Source organism: Ctenopharyngodon idella, chromosome 2 (genome assembly GCF_019924925.1).
Source record: "Ctenopharyngodon idella isolate HZGC_01 chromosome 2, HZGC01, whole genome shotgun sequence".
Classification (NCBI taxonomy): Eukaryota; Metazoa; Chordata; class Actinopteri; order Cypriniformes; family Xenocyprididae; genus Ctenopharyngodon; species Ctenopharyngodon idella.
Genome location: NC_067221.1, coordinates 35,361,073 through 35,383,719, shown reverse-complemented (window position 1 = coordinate 35,383,719; position 22,647 = coordinate 35,361,073). Strand labels below are relative to the sequence as shown.

The window sequence follows — 22,647 nt, the reverse complement described above, 5'->3', positions numbered from 1 at the left end:
CGCTGTTCATTCACTCCCCCCACCTACATTTCCTGCTGGTACTTAGACTCAAACCTGCAACCTTTGGGTTGCAAGTCCGACTCTTTAACCATTAGGCCACAACTGTCCGATTCCATTTGCTAATACTGTATATGAACTATTCCTGTCCTATATACAGGTGCTGGTCATATAATTAGAATATCGTGAAAAAGTTCATTTTTTTATTGTAAATTATTTTAAAAAATGAAACTTTCATATATTCTAGATTCCCTACATGTAAAGTAAAACATTTCAAAAGTTTTTTTTTTTTATTTGTTGATTAGAGCGTACAGCTCATGAAAGTCCAAAATCCAGTATCTCAAAATATTAGAATATTTACATTTGAGTTTCATTAAATGACCATCCCTACAGTATAAATTCCGGGTATCTTTTGTTCTTTGAAACCACACTAATGGGGAAGACTGCTGACTTGGTAATGGTCCAGGAGACAATCATTGACACCCTCCACAAAGAGAGTAAGTCACAGAAGGTCATTACTGAATGGGGTGGCTGTTTACAGAGTGTATATCAAAGCATATTAAATGCAAAGTTGACTGGAAGGAAGAAATTGGGTAGGCAAAGGTGCACAAGCAACAGGGATGACCGCAAGCTTGAGAATACTGTCAAGTAAAGCCAATTCAAACACTTGGGAGAGCTTCACAATGAGTAGAATGAAGCCGGAGTCAGCGCATCAAGAGTCACCACACTCAGACATCTTCAGGAAAAGGACTACCAAGCCACTTCTGAACCAGAGACAATGTCAGAAGCATCTTACCTGGGCTAAGGAGAAAAAGAACTGGACAGTGAACAGTGGTCGAAAGTCCTCTTTTCAGATAAAAGTAAATTTTGCATTTCATGTTGAAATCATGGTCCCAGAGTCTGAAGGAAGACTGGAGAGGCACAGAATCTAAGCTGCTTGAAGTCTAGTGTGAAGTTTCTGAAGTCAATAATGATTTGGGGGGGTCGTGACGTCTACTGGTGTTGGTCCATTGTGTTTTATCAAGTGCAAAGTCAATGCAGCCATCTTCCAGGAGATTTTGGAGCACTTTATGCTTCCGTCTGCTGACAAGCTTTATGGAGATGCTGATTTCCTTTTCCAGCAGGACTTTAGCACCTGCCCACAGTGCAAAAACCACTTCCAAGTGGTTTGCTGAGCATGATATTACTGTGCTTTATTGGCCAGCCAATATGCCTGACCTGAATCTATGGGATATTTTCAAGAGAAAGATGAGAAACAGTCGATCCAACAATATACAGATGATCTGAAGGCTCAATAGTGCCTCAGCAGTGCCACAGGCTGATCACTTCCATGCCACACTTCACTGATGCTGTAATTTGTGCTAGGAGCAAGTCATTTGCTGTAATATGTCCTGCCGATCAAGTATTGAGTGCACAAAAGAACATACTTTAAAGAACTTGAACTTTTCTGTTTTGCAAATCCATTTTTTGATTGATCTTAGGAAATATTCTAATATTTTGAAATACTGGATTTTGGACTTTCATGAGCTGTACGCTCTAATCATCAAAATTAAAAAAAAAAAAAACTTTTGAAATGTTTTACTTTACATGTAGGGAATCCAGAATATATGAAAGTTTCATTTTTAAAAATAATTTATAATAAAAAAATGAACTTTTTGATGATATTCTAATTATATGACCAGCACCTGTATAACAGATATTTTACAGTGCATTTTTATTATTAAAATGAAAAACCTTCAAGATCAGGTTGACTGACCCAGCACTGTCAAAAAACAACCCAGCAAATGGGTTAATGTATAAAACCCAACAAGCTGGGTCAAAATAACCCATCATGTGTTATGTCCAATATTTACCCAGCGCTGAGTTGCTAAATAACCCAGAAAAGGTTGTTTTTAACTCAACATTTTTTTAGAGTGTATAGGGCTCTGTTTGCACTAATGTAGGCCTATTATAATAACCTTTGTCTAGATGTGAACTGATATCAAAATCCTGGTTACCATCCATGTGCTAACACATGATCATAATTTTTGTCCAGTTATGCTTTTAGTTATAAACACTGAACATCTTACAGATATTTATTTCGTTCTTAATGGGTTAAACTAAACATAACCTGCAGTGTGAAGGGTTAGTGTCCAAATTGACTGGCAAGCAGCTGGTTGTGGTTTTTATTAAAAATACAGTAAATTAATAAACATCTGTCAAGATCATACTGCTTGTGCAATGCCAATTTTTCTTACAATATTTATGACCAGCAAGGCAGGGTAATGACAGTAATGAATACTATATATATATATATCAAGTCATTATTTTGGCCAACAAATTTTGTAATTAATAAACTGTATACATTTATCACCATTAAAACACATGTGACAACATTTCCCAAAATGTTGAAAGACAGAATTAATAATAAATAAACATAAAATTGAACTTTATTTTTTCAAACCACTGCTGATAAAATAGCATATGGTTTTTCACTTTTGTTTTGCTTGTTCTGTCCAGTGGAATCAAAAACGACACAGACTCACTTTCATAAGATGCATTTTAATAGAAGCTAAAAAAACAACTGCATGAAACATTTTTTTCAAGATGTGTTAATAACAAATTAAGATGTGAGATATTTGTGATTAACAGTGCATGTTATGTTAGAACAATGTGTTAATTATCATTCTTATCAGGACATCAGATTACAGCAGATACAACAATTACAAATTTAATATACATACAGTCTCACTAAAGTCAAAGTTAAGATGAATTTTATTGTTAGTTTGAAATTATCCTATATTTTAAAGCTTTTTGTTTCTTTGTTTGTTCAGATTTCCTGATCAGAAATTCATCTTTGGCACTGGCATAGAAAAATACATCGTAACAGACAATATGGTTTGTCGTAACCTGATTCATTCACCACTCTTCCAGGGCTCAGTCTGCACTGATGCTTTATCCGAACTTTTGTCTATCATGAAACGGATCTGTACTCCAGGCGCAATGTCCAGTTTGGATTTGTACTGATAAATATAATAATTCTCATTATCATCCTGCATCATTTCAAACTTCACAGCATAGCTATATGTGTAATATTCATCATTTTTATTTTGTGAACTACTGTAAAACCCCACCCATGAGTAGGAGAAAGTATCTTTCCAGTCTGTGAAGGTCTTCTTGATATAAAGCCGTGCAGAAGCTTTACCGTCTTCAGGCGAAGAGCTGCAGACCAGCATCATCAAGCTCCGGTCCATAAAAGAATTCTGGACCATTTAATGAGCGTTCAGGCTGAAGACTAGGATTCAGAGTGCCACAAACTGATGGTAATATTGTCACTACTTCATCGCTCTCCCAGGGTGTAGTTTGTGCTAAAACATTGTTATATTTTTTCTCCAGCAGAAAACGGATTTGAACTCCAGGAGCAATAGCCAAATTGAAATTGTACTGGTAAACATCATAATTGTGTGTGAAATGGTTTTCGGTCTTTGCAAACTTATTAGCATACTGATATGTGGAATAGCCATCATTTTTATCTTGTGAACTTTTGTAAAACCCAACCCATGAGTGGTAAAAAACATCCTTCCAGTTACTGAAGGTTTTTTTGATGTAGAGTCGAGCACAGGCTTTGCCATCTTCAGCGTAGAGCTGCAGACTAGCATCAAACCCCTTGATTGTAGTGGGGATCATTCCATTAGCTCCATCAAACTCTGGTCCATACCAAATGTAGGGATTAGTGAACTGAAAATCAAAAAGCGATGGGTACAATCGCAGTCGGGGTTGGAGACCAGCTTTCAGGGAGACAGAAGTATCTAAAGCCCCAGATGATTCATAAATAGTCAACTGTTTCCTGACCTCTGTATAAACGTCATTAGTATCACTGGAATAAGTATTTTGGCAAATTTCAGTGTGTACATATTTAGAGTTATCCATAATTTCAGCAGGTATCTCCCATATGAGTTTTGCGTTTCCTTCTGTAGTTGCCTTTAACTCTAGTTTAATTCCCTCATATGTATTACATTGTAAATAAGGTGAGCGTTTCTTTCGGCTGAAATGACTGTGTGTACAGTCAGTGCTGCTATATCCTGTCTTTGTCAAAAACTGACGGTATCTGTCATATTCTGTGTCTTGTGAATTACGTGTCATTGTGTAAATACCATAATTATTGTTCTGATCCAGAGTGCAGTTATAAGGGTCTCCGATCTGCAAGATCAGTGCAGGATCAATCTCATAAGTGTCAGAAGGATTAAAGTCATTCTTGTGAAGGTTATGTGATGTAATGAACACTGAGAGTATCCTTTTTGGCTTATTTTGTTCCATCGAGACAATGAGCCTGTCCATATTTCTTTGTGGGACATTGGTGTTTCTGTAATACCTCTGCACATAGGCCGGCAATGCTTTGGATCCAGGAGATTTTAAATTGCCAACCGAATAGTATCTCTGCAAAAAGCTCAATGAGGGGAGAATGCCCTCTTTATTTAAATACTGATGGAATCCAAAGTCGCCTCTATGTGGATCAAAATTTGAATCAAGGATGAGAATGTTGTTCTGATCAACATTCAGAACTTTTTGAGCAAACCAGAACAATAACTGGAGTCCATGACGTGGAGCAGACTTGGCATATGTAATGTCTTTCAGGTCATCAATATTGTTAAGTTTTTTCACAGAAGAGACGCTCGCCAAGAAGAGGCAGAAGAGCAGGAAGCAGAGTCTCATGGCACCCATGGCAAAATCTTAATCAAAAACAAAACATTGTAAATATAAGCTGTAAATACAATTGGGCCATAAGCTGATTTAATGGCAAAATGTATTTTTATGTTGAATTTAAGATTTTAATATTATTAACATTTAAAAAAACACCTGAATATTTTCTGCTATTTTAATTCTTATATACTAAACAATATTAACAATATAGAACTTCATTACAGTGTTACATTTTTCTTAAAGGTGTGGCATTTCTGTGGAGCGCCAGTTGGGAGACTAAAAAAAAAAACAGCAATGCGCACTTTTTGTGCACACTTTTTGGGGAAATCTGCTTGCAGTTATTTCCACATTAAGATGGGAAAGGAGAAAATATTTTATCATCAAAAAAACTACATGCATAACATTTAACTTTGTTCATTTTAAATGTTAAGTACACATGATCCTGATTCTATCATTGGCAATGTAAAGTCTAATAACTTTTGTTTGATATAAATGTAATATTTTGTATAAAATATAAAATTAATTCAGTCGATTCCGTAAATTTAAATTCATCCTACCTCAGATTGAAGGTCCCCAGTGGAAGAGCCTCTGCATCTAACACGTCTCTTGGGTGTTTATTTATATAGGGGGGGGCTGTACTTTACAGACAGTACAGGGTGTGTCCCTCAGTTGTGGTCATTGGTGCCGATTTATATTTCGGTGGGTGCCCACACTGCAAACCCAATGGCAACACACCTCAGCTGCCACAAAAGAATTACTATTTCCTTCCTCAAAAAAGGCTCACTTGAAATAGAGAATAATTCATGAAAAACTGAGCTATCTGAGTCTTTTGTGTGCTCACTTTTTAATGTTTAATGAACGTTTGCATGACATTAGAATAAATTTTGAAGGACACACTGTGTCAAAGAGATGAAGTCACACATGCAATACAAATCTTCAAGCTAAAGTTTTCTGCAGAGATCTGCTCTTTATGGTTTGACTCTCACTTGTATTTGTTTATTTTATATAAATTTATATTATATACAGCACATCATATATTTTTAAAGTGTTATGTTTCTACAGGCCAAATATAAATTATTTAAAATAATCAGAATTAAATTTTTTCTAACCTTCCTAATTTCCACTGAACGCATATATTTATTTTTTGGCACAATTTTTGTTTGGATACAATTTTATTGTTGTTATGTTTTGTGCTAAATATACATTGATATACATTATGCGCTATACATTTGTTAAATTCTTGTATAATTAAATTTTTTTATCATTGTTCTATGACTTTTTTTAAAGAAGACCAGTCACAGCACCTAAATGTTTTTTTAAACTAATCTAACAATTTTTTAAACTGATCTAACTTTTTTAATTTTCAGTTATTTTAAGAATTATAATAAATAAAGTCTATTCTTAAAATTGTATTTCAATTTTACAATATTAAAATGAGGCAATTGCCCTTTTTAATATTTGTACCATTGTATTTACAGTCAGAGTTATTATGATATGACAAGCCATACAAGTGCCTTTTTTCCCTCCCATGTAGGCAGGCTTGAGTTTTTCAGTAGGGCATGCATTATCATGGTTTTTATCCAGCATGAAACAAACTAAACTACAGATTCAATGTCCAAATTTGACTCTTTGACTTGTTTATATGTGAAATACGGGTCATTGGCATCTTGTGAACTTCTGTAAATCCGAGTTTTAGGAAACTTCTGAGGGTGTGGTCTTCTCAAAGATGAGCTTCAGAGTGACTTGTACTATATTTCACTGGTGACATGAGTGGCCTCTGAAACAGGCTTGTATAATAGAAGTCAGTTTCGAAGATCAAGATTCAGATAAACTGAAGTGTACTCTTTACACTGAACTTGGGACATTTCACAATTCATGAGCACTGCCGAAGTCATTGTTTTTGCAAACAGCCATGACAGGTTATATAGTTTTAGTACATTACACGTAAAGAATGATTTAATGGACAAGTTTTTATAATTAAATTCTGGATGTTGGGAGCAGCCCTTAGGGGGGGGATTCTGTAATGTCTTGTTTTGGGTGTTATGGTTCATGTTTTATTTTCAAGTTCATGCTATGTTTCTTTGCCATGTGCTTCCTGTCATGTGATTCCCTTGTCCTCGTGTGATCTTGACATGTGCTCCCCTTGTGATTGTATCATTAGGTGTGTTCGACATTGGCTGGGGCTGGACGCAACCGATCAGCGAGAGTAGCCGCGTGCAGGCGGGGAGGAGCTGAAAACAGAGACGTGAAGTCGGACACTTTCTGCTTCCCATAGTGACGCTCACACTGTGTTTGCATACTTTATCACAACTAAAGTGAAATAAATGCAAAATTTGACTAATACATAGATGTTTCAGAGACATTTTCATTCAATACTTTATGTACTGCGTACATAATTCTTGTTTTTACAAGAATAAAATTCAACATAAGCATATATTATTTAAATACCAATGTAGTGGGGTCTACATTTTTTATCAGTTTTATTGTGATAAACATGACACAATATAACATCGCGAAAACATGAAAATGGCTTCAACTGTTATAAAAATACAGATTTGTGAGTATTAGTGTAACTGAAGTTTTCAGAATAAATACGAAACACACGTGATCATTGTCATGCAGTGAATCCGGCCAATCGTGGAACAGCTGTGTCGTCATCAGAGCTTGTGCAGCTGCTCTTTAGAAACTGCGCTGGCTGACTCGGTCAGATGCTCTCGAATCGTTCTCACGGTACTTTGAAGCCATACGTCACAGTCACATGGCATCAGCGCTGTCTCAAGTCGGACAAAATTTCTAACTGGCATGCACTTCTTCAAGTCAGCTGCCGATCGGTCTGTGCAGCGCTGCATCAAGTCCAACAAGCCTATGTTCTCATTGGTTGATTTGGTCATGTGGTTTCTCAGTTCTGTTCTGTCATTGGTTCTTTGTCTCATTGTTCTCAAGTGTGTCTTGTTAGCTCATTAGTCTGTTAGTATATATAGTCCTTATGAGTCATTGTTGTCTTGTCTAGCTTTGTTCCCTGTAATCTGCTGTTGGTGAGTTTATGTTTTTGTTTCAAGTTCAGGTTAATTTCAAGCCATGCCATGTCAAGTCAAGTCAAGTTTGTCTAGTTTGTATTTAGTTTATGTTAAATAAATCTGCGTTTGGGTTTACTACAACTTGCCTCAGTGTTTACAGCAGAGCCATAGGGTAGAGTGGGGGAAAACGCCCCCCTTAAGGAAAATGTGACATTACAGTGAAACAAAACATAAATGTGACTAGAATTGCCATCCCGGTTTTGAGTGACTATGGCAGGAGTTATTCACCAAATATTAAAATTGCTCAGCCTTCATAATTAATCAGTATTTTGACTGAAAATATTTTTGTACAAAGGGGGCGTTTTGCCCAGCGGTGGGGTAAAACGCCCCCCAAGGTGGGGTAAAATGCCCCCTTTCTTACCAACCAGTTTGCTTCATAGATCAACAGCAAAATGAACAGACTAGTTTTTAATCTCTAAAAGTAAAAGGCAAGTAATGTATCAACATGTATCAATCAACATGTATCAACATTTCTTTTATATGTCCGCATCTATATGGAGAGAAAAAAAATATATATGAGGTTGAGATTTCTACACTAGGCCTTTCTGGGGTTGATAATTGATGTATTTGTTCACCACTATCACCAAGACAAACAGAAAACCCTAAATAAATATTAAACTTATAAATTTGTATATTTATGTAGTGAAATATATTCAATAAATGCATTAAAAGCCACTATGTTTTATCATTGGGTCACCTAACCACCTTCCATCAGTGAGCTAATTGTGCTATCAAGCTAGCCTAATGCTCACTTGAGGTATTTTTTTTTTATTTTGTTCAAATATTTTGATTTTACCACCTAGTTATACTGCATTAAGTGTAAAACAAAGGATTTGATAGACAGAAATATGTTATTATAGTAATTATGATCGCCTCTGCGGGGCGTTTTACCCCTCAGCGTAGGGGGCGTTTTACCCCACAAGCTATGACTTTTTAAAAAAATGTTTAATTTTTAAAATATAATTATATTCCTTATAAATAACATATCCTCTCAAACTACAGACTTCAATATTAATCTATCATACATCACTGTGATATCCTGCAGAACAATATTCTCTTAAACACTTGTTTACTAATATCTGAAAATTATAGCGCTTACTATGTAATCCTCTTCTCTTCAAATACGTCGCTGGTGTCAGCTTCTCCAAGGAGATTTGTTTATCCCCGTTGTCAAACGTAGTGCATAGCAACAGTGAAAATGTATCTTGACTCCCTTTAGTGGTTATTTTGGGAAAAACAGGTGGGGGGAGTTTTACCCCAGGGGGGGCGTTTTCCCCCACTCTACCCTACGTGACATCAGTTTCTGTCCAGCAGCGCCAGGCCAGCAGTCTCAAACCAGAAGTTACAGTAGGGCAGAGCTGACGAACGCCTAACCCGCCCCCGCCACTAACCCTAACCTCAGTCAGACTAATCTCACCCTAACTTCTGGTCTGAGACTGCTGGCCTGGTGCTTCCTGATAATGTTCGAGACTCAGACACACTCTTCCAGTTTAAATCTAGATTAAAGACACATCTCTTTAGCCAAGTATTTGTAATGTAGGCCAGTAAGAGCTGTGCATGTAAACCTCACTCCCCTAGCCTCAAGAGGCATGCCAGCCACTGATGCTAGAGGCTGCAGCCTTTAGCGTCCTTAATACTCCTTATTATGCCAGAGATGCCGGTTCGAATCCCGCTCGGAGCGGGTCGAGTAGGACCGGTTACATTTGGGGGTGAGTGTAACGTAGGCCAGTAAGAGCTGTGCATGTAAACCTCTCTCCCCTGACCTCTAGAGGCGCACTAGTGACCAGGTCTGGTTCCACGGAGGGGCCAATCGGAATCTTGGCCCACCCTGGCTGGTCCCCACACCAAATGCTTTTCGGCAACTTGGCATCAAATATTCGTTTGTTATTTAGAAACTAAAAAGCCTGATTTAAGTGTTTTTTTTTTTCTTTCTTCATTTTAAGCATTCAAAAGGTTTAAACCATTTTCGCGAGAACTCGCGCGCTGTTTTCTCTGCGCATACACTCAAAGCGCGCAGCTCACAGAGAGCCGCGTCTAGACAGTTCTCTTTTGCGTCTCGTATGTTCACGCATCATTTCTTTAGAGAGTGATAATTTCTGTTATTTTTTCACCAAATTATGCGATCTGAAGAGTTTTGAGCGCTCTCTCTCGTCTCACTGCCATCACGCTATACAGGGCAGAAATGTCATCAAAATTAGTGGGGAAAATGTTTTGTTTTTTTTATATACATCTATAACATAAGTCTATTATATATGAATTATCACACAAGCAAGAGTGCTGTTTTTCCAAACATCAGCACCATCCCAAATGTAACATTAATATAACAGTTCAGTAAACATCAAGTTACTGGGTAACTTTTATAGACATTCTGTTTTTGCTCTATGAAAGAAAACAGAACCGCAGAACCTCTGGGTCTCCTCAAAGAATTCTTCAAAGAATCAGCATATTTGAGCAGAACCAGAAGAGTAAATTATTCAGTTAGGCTATCCATTCATACAGTCATTTGCTAAGTTAAATAAATTAGCACTTTGAACAAATCGGTTGAATTAAGGATTCCACTCACTCATTACAGTTTTTCTCTATTGCTAAAACACTATAACCAGGCTTTTGAACTAAAATTTCAAAACCATAACGCCATTTATCAAAAAGCACGCCTATTTCCCTAAACTCTAAACACTACTCCCCTGTTTTGACACATGAGTCAGATTTGTTGAACTGTCACTGCAAAACTCTACACACAATTCTCTTAATTTCTTATTGCGTACACCATGTGGTCATTTTGAAAGCACTAGCATTCAATACTGTTCACTTAAGTCGGCACAGCTTGAGCTCAATTAGCACACAATTCTCCAGGTAAAAACACTAAGAGTCAAAATTGAACACACATCAATCAGATCCTTCTATAGATAGATAAAAGGGCCCAAATCAGTTCATTGAGTTTTGGAACAATGGATCCACAGAGAAATGAAGGGATAGGTCGAGGAGGGAGAGGAGGAGGAGGAACAGGAGGAGGAAGAGGAGGAAAAGGAGGAGGAGGAGGAGGAGGAGGTGGAGAAAGAGGACGAGAACAAGGAAGGAGAAGGGCAAGGGCAAGGACACAAGCAGTCTCAGATGAAATTCAAGCCACTTTAGTTGACCTTGTCCTTGTCCATGGTATGACTATGAGGGAGGCTGGGCAATGAGTATAGCCAAATTTGAGTCGCTTCAACGTCGCCTCCATCATCAGAACCTTCAGGGAGGAAAACAGGTAGGTGTACTTACAGTAAGACTGCTCTGTTAAGTAACTTTTGAGTGCTGTACTCTGTGCTGTGAAAACACATACACTGTTGCACTATGCTACTGTAATAAAGAAATGCATCAAATGGCCTCGCATATAGACCCAATAGAGGAGTTTTTCGGCATGGTGGTGGAAAGTGTATGACAGAGAACCTTATCTCCGTTTTCACCTCCTCCAGGCCATGGAAGAAGCCTGCCTAGACATATGCGTGCCAGGGGTGGATGAGGCAGTCATGAAGATGATTTTACACCCCCCCCCCCATTTCATTTAAGTTCATTTTTTTTCCTCATTAATGTACACACAGCACCCCATATTGACAGAAAAACACAGAATTGTTGACATTTTTGCAGATTTATTAAAAAAGGAAAAACTGAAATATCACATGGTCCTAAGTATTCAGACCCTTTGCTGTGACACTCATATATTTAACTCAGGTGCTGTCCATTTCTTCTGATCATCCTTGAGATGGTTCTACACCTTCATTTGAGTCCAGCTGTGTTTGATTATACTGATTGGACTTGATTAGGAAAGCCACACACCTGTCTATATAAGACCTTACAGCTCACAGTGCATGTCAGAGCAAATGAGAATCATGAGGTCAAAGGAACTGCCTGAAGAGCTCAGAGACAGAATTGTGGTAAGGCACAGATCTGGCCAAGCTTACAAAAAAATTCTGCTGCACTTAAGGTTCCTAAGAGCACAGTGGCCTCCATAATCCTTAAATGGAAGACGTTTGGGACGACCAGAACCCTTCCTAGAGCTGGCCGTCCGGCCAAACTGAGCTATCGGGGGAGAAGAGCCTTGGTGAGAGAGGTAAAGAAGAACCCAAAGATCACTGTGGCTGAGCTCCAGAGATGCAGTCGGGAGATGGGAGAAAGTTGTAGAAAGTCAACCATCACTGCAGCCCTCCACCAGTCGGGGCTTTATGGCAGAGTGGCCCGACGGAAGCCTCTCCTCAGTGCAAGACACGTGAAAGCCCGCATGGAGGACTCCAAGATGGTGAGAAATAAGATTCTCTGGTCTGATGAGACCAAGATAGAACTTTTTGGCCTTAATTCTAAGCGGTATGTGTGGAGAAAACCAGGCACTGCTCATCACCTGTCCAATACAGTCCCAACAGTGAAGCATGGTGGTGGCAGCATCATGCTGTGGGGGTGTTTTTCAGCTGCAGGGACAGGACGACTGGTTGCAATCGAGGGAAAGATGAATGCGGCCAAGTACAGGGATATCCTGGACGAAAACCTTCTCCAAAGTGCTCAGGACCTCAGACTGGGCCGAAGGTTTACCTTCCAACAAGACAACTACACTCCGTGACTGTTCTTGAATGGCCCAGCCAGAGTCCTGACTTAAACCCAATTGAGCATCTCTGGAGAGACCTAAAAATGGCTGAGAGACCATTTAAAGGCCTTTGCAGGTGTTTTGAGTTAATTAGCTGATTAGAATGTGGCACCAGGTGTCTTCAATATTGATCCTTTTTATTACAATATTCTAATTTTCTGAGATACTGAATTTGAGATTTTCCTTAGTTGTCAGTTATAATCATCAAAATTAAAAGAAATAAACATTTGAAATATATCAGTCTGTGTGTAATGAATGAATATAATATACAAGTTTCACTTTTTGAATGGAATTAGTGAAATAAATCAACTTTTTGATGATACTCTAATTATATGACCAGCACCTGTAGATATTTTTTTTTTTTTTTTTACTGTGTTATGAATGAACAAAATTTCATAACACAGTAAAAAAAAATTGGTTGTGCAATTGGTTGTGTCTTTTGTGTTCATCATGTGAAAAAGTTTATGAGGGGGAACCACAAGCAACATAACTTACCAGTTTTGGAAATGTTGTTTTGAATTTATTGCACCAGTATGTAAGGCTATGTTGTAGTGTGTGTGTTTTTGAGGGCTTGTGTGTGATGTCTGAGGGCAAATATTGGTTTTTCAGCAAGAGTGAATTGTTTTGAGTGTAGAGCTTTATTTTGACCTGAAAATAAGATGTTTGGGGAATTGGGTAAGGTGTTATGGATTTATGTTTACTGTTTGAGAAAAGGAGGCATAGTTTCAAGAAATGTGTTTAAGCAATCGAGAAAAACTGTAATACAGTGGCTTGCCGCCACCTACTGATGGTTTTAGTTTCATATTTAAAAAGTAGCCTATTATGTATGTTATTTATTTTTCCCAATCAATTAATATTTATACATTAAAACTGTTTTTTTTAAAACATTAATCTCCACAGTGTTGGGTAAGTTACTCTAAAAAAGTAATTAATTACACATGCTGTATTTTATTGTATCTATTTAATATTACATCTAAAAACTTATAGGCTAGGCAGGCATGTTGCAAATGAATTGTACTAGGAACTTCAACGCATATTTAAATTTTTGTGTATTTTTGCTACTTTATAATTCTGTTCTAGTTAAGGTCATTTGCAGAGTAGGTATGGCCCCAACATTACCTCAAGCCCAGGGCCCCCAGCCCCCTCACAGGACTGATTGTTGTATTTATTTGTGCTATTGCTTGTAATTTGTTCATTTGTCCTTATATTATTACTGATTGTTTACTTGATTTATATTTATTAAAATACTAATTATACAAATTATTTTTGCAGGGCAAGTAAAAATCTGAACCAGAATGAACCTTTAGCATTGAGACCTGTAAATATAGAGAGTCCCTTTCAAGACCTGCCTCTTTTGTTATTACAGGGAAAAAATAAAATAATGTTAAAGTACTTGTGATGACTCACATCACACCAACTCTGAATCAACATGCACCATTGCCACATTTTATATATTTTGATGATGATCACAACTTGTAATAATTGCTTTTATGAGCTCACTGTTTCCATCTAAATGAATACACAATGTTTCCTAACTGCATGATTTGTATTATCTTAGAACTGTACATTTGGACATTACTTTGAATCAGTCACCTCTGATAACAATGAAAAATGAATACAGGATTATCAGATAAACCCTCCTGTCAGTGCAGACAATGGTGAGCGTGACTAAGTTACTAAATGAAATGCTGATGTAATAGCACGTTGCACCATACAACTTTATATTGACGTCTGTTCATCTGTTTCGGTCATGTTGTAATGTGCTGGTGGCTGTAATAACACAGCGCACAGCAAATGGAGAATTCAAAACAGTCTTTAATAAACAAAATCCAAAGGAAACATGCAGGAGAATAAACAATAAGTCACAACTACTACAGATAAACGTAAACGAGACCAGACAAATGAATTAAGGAAACTCGGGTCTTACATACATGAAGGATGATTAGCGTAGAAACACGTACAAACTCAGTGAAAAACCATAGAAACAAACTATCAAATGGAACGTAGGCAAAACCAGAATAGAACACAGAAAACCAAAACAGATCTATATGTGACAAACTTTTACTGCTCATCTCCATGTTTATGACTGTCAGAAGGGCAAAGAAATTACAGTAAATACAAAAATATCAAGTCATTGTTTTGGCCAACAAATATAACGTAAAACATCTTACATAAAAAAACATTGTGAATTCTGTCTTGATAAAGGTTATACATCAAAATGATAAAATTATAAGATGGTATTGAACTTTGTTTTTGAAACCAACATACAAAATTACTGCTAGAGAAAATATGGTTATTCACTTGTTCTGTCCAATAGAATATCAAAGGAAGGACACAGACTCAACTCACTTTGTTCAGATGCATTTAATAGATCAGCAAATTGTATAAAACAAAGGGCTATTTCATATTATTCATACATTTATTGTAGATTATTGTTAACATGAATTTATCACATAGATATAGTATAATATTAGAATAATTATTTTGGTAAGAACAAATTAAAATGAATTATCTGTAATTAACAGTGAATGTTATTTTTATTAGAACAATGTGTTGAAGGATTAGTTCACTTCTGAATTAAAATTTCCTGATAATTTACTCACCCCCATCATGTCATCCAAGAAGTTCATGTCTTTCTTTCTTCAGTCGAAAACGAAATTAAGGTTTTTGAAGAAAACATTCGAGGATTTTTCTCCATATAGTGGACTTCAGTGGGGTTCAATGGGTTGAAGGTCCAAATTGCAGTTTCAGTGCAGCTTCTAAGGGCTCTACATGATCTCATCCGAGGAATAAAGGTCTTATCTAGTGAAATGATCAGTCATTTTCTAAAAAAAAAAAAAAAAATTACATTTATATACTTTTTAACCAAAAATGCTCGTCTTGCACTGCTCTGCGATCCGCACACATGACGTAATCACGTTGGAAAGGTCACGCGTGACGTATATGGTGAAAGTACTGATCCAGTGTCTACAAAGTGAACGTGCAAAGACTAAGTCAAACACCCTTCCGAAAAAAAGATAAAACAACGATGTCGGACAATTTTGAAGTTGGATTTTTCACCCTATACCTACGTCACGCGTGACCTTTCCAACTTGATTACATAATGAACATCTTGGATGAAATGGCGGTGAATAAATTTTCAGGAAATTTTAATTCAGAAGTGAACTAATACTTTAATTATCATGCTTATCAGGATGTGGGCAGCAGATTGTTACAAATGTTGATGTACATGTATACATCACATATAAGTTTCAAAGAGTAAAGTCACAGTTAAAAGGAACTTTAATGTTTTTATGATTTGTCATAACCTGATACATTAATGAATGTTTTAACCACTCTTCCAGGGCTCAGTTTGCACTAATAATTTATCATAACCTTTGTCCATCAAGAAACGGATCTGTACTCCAGGCGCAATTGCCAGATTGGATTTGTGCTGATAAATATCAAAATTCTTGGTACCATCCATCATTTTTTTTAAATTCACAGCATATTGATATGCATCATATGCGTCATTGTTTTTTGTGAACTAGTGTAAAACCCCACCCAGTTATTTTTCCAGTTTCTGAAAGTCTTCTTGATATAAAGCCGAGTACAAGCTTTACCGTCTTCAGTGAAGAGCTGCAGACCAGCATCAAACTTTAGGATTTTAATAGGGATTACTTTGTTAGCACCATAAAACCCTGGTCCATAAAAGAATTCAGACCAGAATGATGAGAGTTTAGGCTGAAGACTAGGATTCGGTGTGTCACAATCTGATGGTAATATTATCAGTTCTTCAACATCCTCCCAGGGCGTAGTTTGTGCTAATACATTATTATATTTTTTGTCCAGCAAGAAGCGGATTTGAACTCCAGGAGCCATAGCCAAACTGGAATTGTACTGGTAAACATCATAATTGTCTGTGATATAATTATTAATCTTTGGAAACTTCACAGCATACTGATATGTGTAATAGTCATCATTTTCATCTTGTGAACTTTTGTAGAACCCAACCCATGAGTGGTAAAGAACATCCTCCCATTTACTGAAGGTTTTCTCGATGTAGAGTCAAGCACAGGCTTCGCCATCTTCAGCATAGAGTTGCAGGCTAGCATCAAGCCCTTTTATTCTAGTGGGGATCACTCTGTTAGCTCCATCAAACTCTGGTCCATACCATATGGTTTGGTAAAATGATAATTGAAAAGTGATGTGTACAGTCGCAGTCGGGGTTGGAGACCAGCATCCAGTGAGACGGAAGTATCTTAAGCCCCAGATGATTTATGGATATGGAACTGTTTCCTGACAAGTGCATGTACTTCACTGGTATCACTGGAATGAGTATTTTGGCAAATATCAATGTGTACATATTTGGAATTTTCAATTATGTAAGCAGGTATCTCCCATATGAGTTTTGAGTAACCTCGTGTAGATGCTTTTATCTCTAGTTTAACTCCCTCGTATGTAATACAATGGGCATAGGGTGAACGTTTCTTTCTGTGGCTGGTATCTCTGTGTGTACATTCAGTGCTGTTATATCTTGTCTGTATCAGAAACTGACGGCATCTCTGATCTTCTGTGTAAATACCAAAGCAAAACACTGTAAATCAAAAACGTTCTGATTGGTTAGATCACTTGTCAATCAAACTCCCGGCGAAGGGTCAATTCCTTTGCAGGAAGAGGGCGGCATTGCCCGAGACGCCAGCTTGGCTTTCGAAGGGCTGTATTGTCCATTTCTTCATGGCTGGAAGGATTGAATGGCCGGAGATGAGAAAGACGGGAAAGAGAACGCCGATGTTTTGCCCGTGGTAGGCCTCGGTGTGCTGGGACCAGTTTGTTTGGGTTGATGCCCGCAAAAATAATGCCAAGGGATCGGCTGTGCTGGGCGGAGGATAATCGCTCTTTAGGCCAGAGAATTGCAGTAAAGATTTCAGACATGTTGGGATCGTAGGGCGGGGCTTAATGCTGGTAAACTCTCAAATGAACAGAGTTAAGTCTGCTGTATTTATACCTCTAGTCATTGGTTGAGTTGATTAACTGAATGCTCTCCACCTGTGCTAATTAGGTTAATTATCTGAACCTGCTCCTCCCGAATTTTGTTAATAAAACATCATTAAAACTAGTGAAAAACTGAATGACAGTTTATGATCACAAATTAGAAGACATAAAATCAGAAAAAAATATTTTAAATACATACATTTTATTAAGACCTAATGTCCATTGTGATGGACATCAAACTTCAAAAAAATACTGTGTTCTTCAGCTCTGAAAGATCTTCAAATTAACTTTGAATATTATCACTTGATATTATTAAGATTATAACAGGTGCAAGTTGATGAAGCTATCATGAACATAAATCTGCATATAAAAGATAAAAAAGGAGTTTCATGAAAGATCAGGGTTGGGGGGGATGTGAGTTGGCATGGCTCAATTCAAGGCTTGTCTCGAGGTGTGTGGTCTCGCAGTCCGGTTGAATCATCTAGTGTGTGCGTTCAGAGGATTATAATGCCAAAAATTGGTTGAAACTGTCAGTATGTCTGTGGTCTCCCACAGTTTTAATATCAGTTAAGATTTGAAAATCGTCTAGTGTGTCCCAGACCTTTCTTGTTGTTGTCTAGTTCTGGTTGTTTCTTTTCCTTGAGTTATTCTGCTTGTTAACAGCAGGTGTTCATCACTAATTTTCAATTATCACTTAATTAATCACTTAATTATCTCATTAACTTCAACACTGCTTTAGTGTTACTCTAAGGCCACCAAAGTGTTTTTAGCCAGCTGAAAATGCTTGGTGCTCTGCTGAAAACGCCTAGCTGTGAGCGCTTGAGAGTGTTTCGGCATCACAACATTTTTTTTCAGTTGAGACACAAGTAGCTGCCGATGTCACTTTGTAAAGAAAGTCTACTCACCTGCACATATGCATTCTTTTACAGAGCACATGCACTAAACACGCATGCCTCTCCAGCTTATTTTTATAGTTTACTGTACTTTGATACTTTTCTCATTATTTCTCTATAGCGGCTAATAAATCGGAAGTCTCGCACATTCACCATCACCGTTTTCACAGATTTGTGTTTTTGTAGTTTACACAAAGATGACAATGTTATCGTTTTCCAAAATTTGCATCTTGAAACCTTGAACCTTTTTTTCAAAAGTTTGCATTTTCAGGCCACCGAAACACTGTCTAAATGAACGGCCAAAACACATAAATAAATTTTTAGTTGAAAATGGTGTTTTGTAAACAGCGCCTAACACTCTGTAGTGTGGACATATAAGTGTTCATTTAAAACTGAAGATTTTGCTGTGGGGTTAAAAAGGGTTAAAGTTGTAAGAAGAAAAAAACCCAAAGTGAAAACATAATTTAACGGTAATCAACTGTAAATTAATTTGCAACAAACTGTAGCAAACGGCAATTTACTGCCAACAGATTACTGTAAAATCAAGGGGGGAAAACTGTAATATACTGTAAAATGTAACTTAATACAGATTTAATAAACGAAACAAGTTAATTTCACTAAAAAAAAATATTAGTGCAAGTTAATAGAAAAAAGTTATGCAAAGTCAATAACTGATCAGGGCAGCGTTTCCCAAAAGCCTAAGTTGACTGTAGCTCCATTGCCACCAATGGAGCTACCATCAACTTAGGCTTATGCTTTTGGGAAACGCAGCCCAGTAGAGTAAATATTAAACTGAAGTGTTTTATGAGATTTTGTACAAGATGATATAATAGCAGTGATCTGTTGATTTAATTAATTAGTTTTGGGGGTTACCATTGTGCTGAAGTGCCTGTACTTCAGTCAATGATCAGCTGAGAAACACTGATGTTATGCTATGCTGCATATTGTATAGCTGCTGATGCACATTTTGCTAAGTACTTTAGCACATGTATGTATGCTATTGCTAGCTAACAATGAACTGCAAAGATTTGAGTTAAAGTCATGTTTTGATTATTTTGCTAATACACACTAAGGGTTGTTAGATGTTACATATCTATAATCTGTGATCATGACCTGCAGGGTGACAGGTCCAAACTGGAGAGCTGTTGTTAGCATTTTCATCAAACATCCTTGTTATATGAAAGAGGAACTTACAAGTTCCCATAACATTAAAACAAAGATCAGCAAGTAAGGAATACTCTAGATTGAATGATAAGGGATCAGCAGGTCAGTCAGCAGGTCCTTATTGCAAAATAACCCAGATGGGTAATAAGGAAGCAGACACAACATGGAACTTTGCAGAGGCCTTTGTCCATGTCTTGGCCTCACTTGACCAACCTGCTGCCAATGTGGACGATGCTCAGCACTGTTGGAGACACAATTTGTGAATAATAATCCAAAGATATGGAGTCTGTAATACATGCTTATATCCAGGTTAGATTATTGTAATGTATTGTACTTGGGTGTTTCACAGTCTCTATTGTCACGTCTTAAGCTTGTTCAAAATGCTGCGGCTAGACTGTTGACTGGAACAAGGAAGAGGGAACATACACTTTATTGCCAAAAGTATTGGGACACCCCTCCAAATCATTGAATTTAGGTGTTCCAATCACTTCCATGGCCACAGGTGTATAAAATCAAGCACCTAGGCATGCAGACTGCTTCTACAAACATTTGTGAAAGAATGGGTCGCTCTCAGGAGCTCAGTGATTTCAAGCGTGGTACCTTGATAGGTTGCCACCTGTGCAATAAGTCCATTTGTGAAATTTCCTCAATAATAAACATTCCACGGTCAACTGTTAGTGGTATCATAACAAAGTGGAAGCAATTGGGAACAACAGCAGCTCAGCCACGAAGTGGTAGGCCATGTAAAATCACAGAGCGGGGTCAGCGCATGCTGAGGCGCAGAAGTCACCATGTCAATGAGGTATGGAAGTTTTTTTCCAACACAGAATTAAAGAATCAAAATATAATTATGACTTTTTACGTGAGAAAAAAGTCAGTTTCTGTTGAGTCAATAGCTACAGACCTCCAAACTTCATGTGGCCTTCAGATTAGCTCAAGAACAATGTGTAGAGAGCTTCATGGAATGGGTTTCTATGGCCAAGCAGCTGCATCCAAGCCTTACATCACCAAGTGCAATGCAAAGTGTCAGATGCAGTGGTGTAAAGCATGCCGCCACTGGACTCTAGAGCAGTGGAGACGTGTTTTCTGGAGTGACGAATCACGCTTCTTTGTCTGGCAGTCCGATGGACGAGTCTGGGTTTGGCAGTTGACAGGAGAACGGTACTTGCCTGACTGCATTGTGCCAAATATAAAGTTTGGTGGAGGGGGGATTATGGTGTGGGGTTGCTTTTCAGGGGTTGGGCTTGGCCCCTTAGTTCCAGTGAATGGAACTCTTAATGCTTCAGCATACCAAGACAATTTTATACTCCCAACTTTGTGGGAACAGTTTGGGGATGGCCCCTTCCTGTTCCAACATAACTGCGCACCAGTGCACAAAGCAAGGTCCATAAAAACATGGATGAGCGAGTTTGGTGTGGAAGAACTTGACTGGCCTGCACAGAGTCCTGACCTCAACCCGACAGAACACCTTTGGGATGAATTAGAGCAGAGACTGCGAGCCAGGCCTTCTTACCAACATCACTGCCTGACCTCACAAATGCGCTTCTAGAAGAATGGTCAAAAATACACATGAAAAAAGCTCTATCACCTCTACATTTCAAGTGCGATCAAGGATCCGTCAGACACAGCTTATCATTGGAGTGAAGAGATCTCAAAGGTTGATGTAAACTAATTAAATCAGAAATACATTATAAACAAACATTATTGTTTGTTTATAAGGGTTTACATGGAATGGCTCCTCTATAATTCATCCAGAGAACTTCAATCAACTAGTTACAGCTGATTGTTCCAAGGACATGTTTAAAATTGAAAGGAGACCGTGCCTTTTCAGCCTTTTCTGTGATTGCGTGATGTGCTGCATCCCAGACCCTCTCACTCTCCTGGAACCAGTAGTCGACTGCTGGAACATCCGATGGTTCCCCGGACCAGGGGAACAGAGGGGGTTGGTAACCAAGTACGCACTGAAAGGGAGTGAGTCCAGTGGTAGGTAGACGTAGGGAGTTTTGGGCATACTCGGCCCAACCCAGGAACTGGTTCCAGGAGTTCTGGTGGCCATGGCAGAAGGTACGCAGGAATCGGCCGATCTCCTGAATCTTCCTTTCTGTCTGCCCGTTCGACTGCGGATGGTACCCAGATGAGAGGCTTACAGTCACACCTAGGAGGGCGAAGAAGGCTTTCCATACATGTGAGATAAACTGTGGTCCACGGTCCGACACAATGTCCTCGGGAATCCCATAGTACCTGAAGATGTGGTTAAACATGATTTCTGCAGTTTCCATGTCTGTGGGTAGAACCTTGAGGGGTATCAGCCGGCAGGATTTGGAGAATCTGTCGATGACCACCAGCATACAGGTACAGTTATCGGAGGGAGGTAGATCTGTGATGAAATCTACTCCTAGGTGTGACCATGGTCTGTTGGGAACGGGCAGAGGAAGGAGTTTGCCGGATGGAAGATGGCGAGGGTTCTTCGAGATGGCGCAGTCCTTACATCCCTGCAAGTACCTTCTCACATCCCTGGCCATGTTCAGCCACCAGAAGCACTCTTTCAACAGTGAGAGGGTTTCATTGGCCCCTGGGTGGCCAGTGCCCAGAGATGTGTGGGAAGAATGGATGAGCAGAGTGCGTTGGGTTCTGTTCACATAATGTAATCCGGGGAGACAGCCCAGCGGAGTGTTGGCGGAGGCATTGGAGGCAGGAACTGAAGTCTCCGACCATTGGATGGGACTTACGATGATACTTTCAGGGAGTATGGTTTCAGGAGTTTTGTTGGTCTCTTCTGGAGCATACAGACGGGAAAGAGCGTCAGCTTTTACATTTTTTGGGTGCAGGACGATAGGAGATGCAGAAATTGAAGCGGGTGAAGAATAAAGCCCTTCGGGCCTGACGGGGGTTGAGTCTCTTGGCATCCCCCAAGTACTCTAAGTTCTTATGATCTGTGAGTACAGTGAATTGATGCTTGGCGCCTTCTAACCAATGCCTCCATTCCTCAAGTGCCAACTTGATGGCTAACAGTTCTCTATTACCAATGTCGTAGTTCCTCTCCACCGGGCTGAGTTTATGGGAGAAGAAGGCACATGGATGGAGAAGGCACATGGATGATGTTGTAGCTGAGGAACTGCACAGAAGTTTGATGGAATGAACACTTTTCCGCTTTGAGGTACAACTTGAATTCTCTCAGGCGTTGGAGGACCTCCGCAACGTGGTGGCGATGTTCGGCCATGCTAGGGGGATTGATCAAGATGTCATT

The 22,647-nt window shown here is 38.6% G+C and overlaps 1 protein-coding gene across 1 annotated transcript; it reads right to left on the bottom strand.

Moving 5' to 3' along the window:
• Positions 1 to 2,518: 2,518 nt before the first annotated feature.
• Positions 2,519 to 5,400, bottom strand: LOC127500067 (uncharacterized). Its single transcript, XM_051870953.1, has 2 exons — positions 5,235 to 5,400; positions 2,519 to 4,706 (listed from the first exon to the last, which is right to left on the bottom strand). The coding sequence occupies exon 2, from the start codon at positions 4,696 to 4,698 to the stop codon at positions 3,187 to 3,189; it is 1,512 nt and encodes a 503-aa protein (XP_051726913.1). The 5' UTR covers positions 4,699 to 4,706; positions 5,235 to 5,400; the 3' UTR covers positions 2,519 to 3,186.
• Between the last annotated feature and the right edge of the window lie 17,247 nt (positions 5,401 to 22,647).

What these genes read in the sequence shown, in the direction of transcription:
- LOC127500067 (XM_051870953.1), bottom strand. Translation starts at nt 4,698, where the DNA reads ATGGGTGCCATGAGACTCTGCTTCCTGCTCTTCTGCCTCTTCTTGGCG.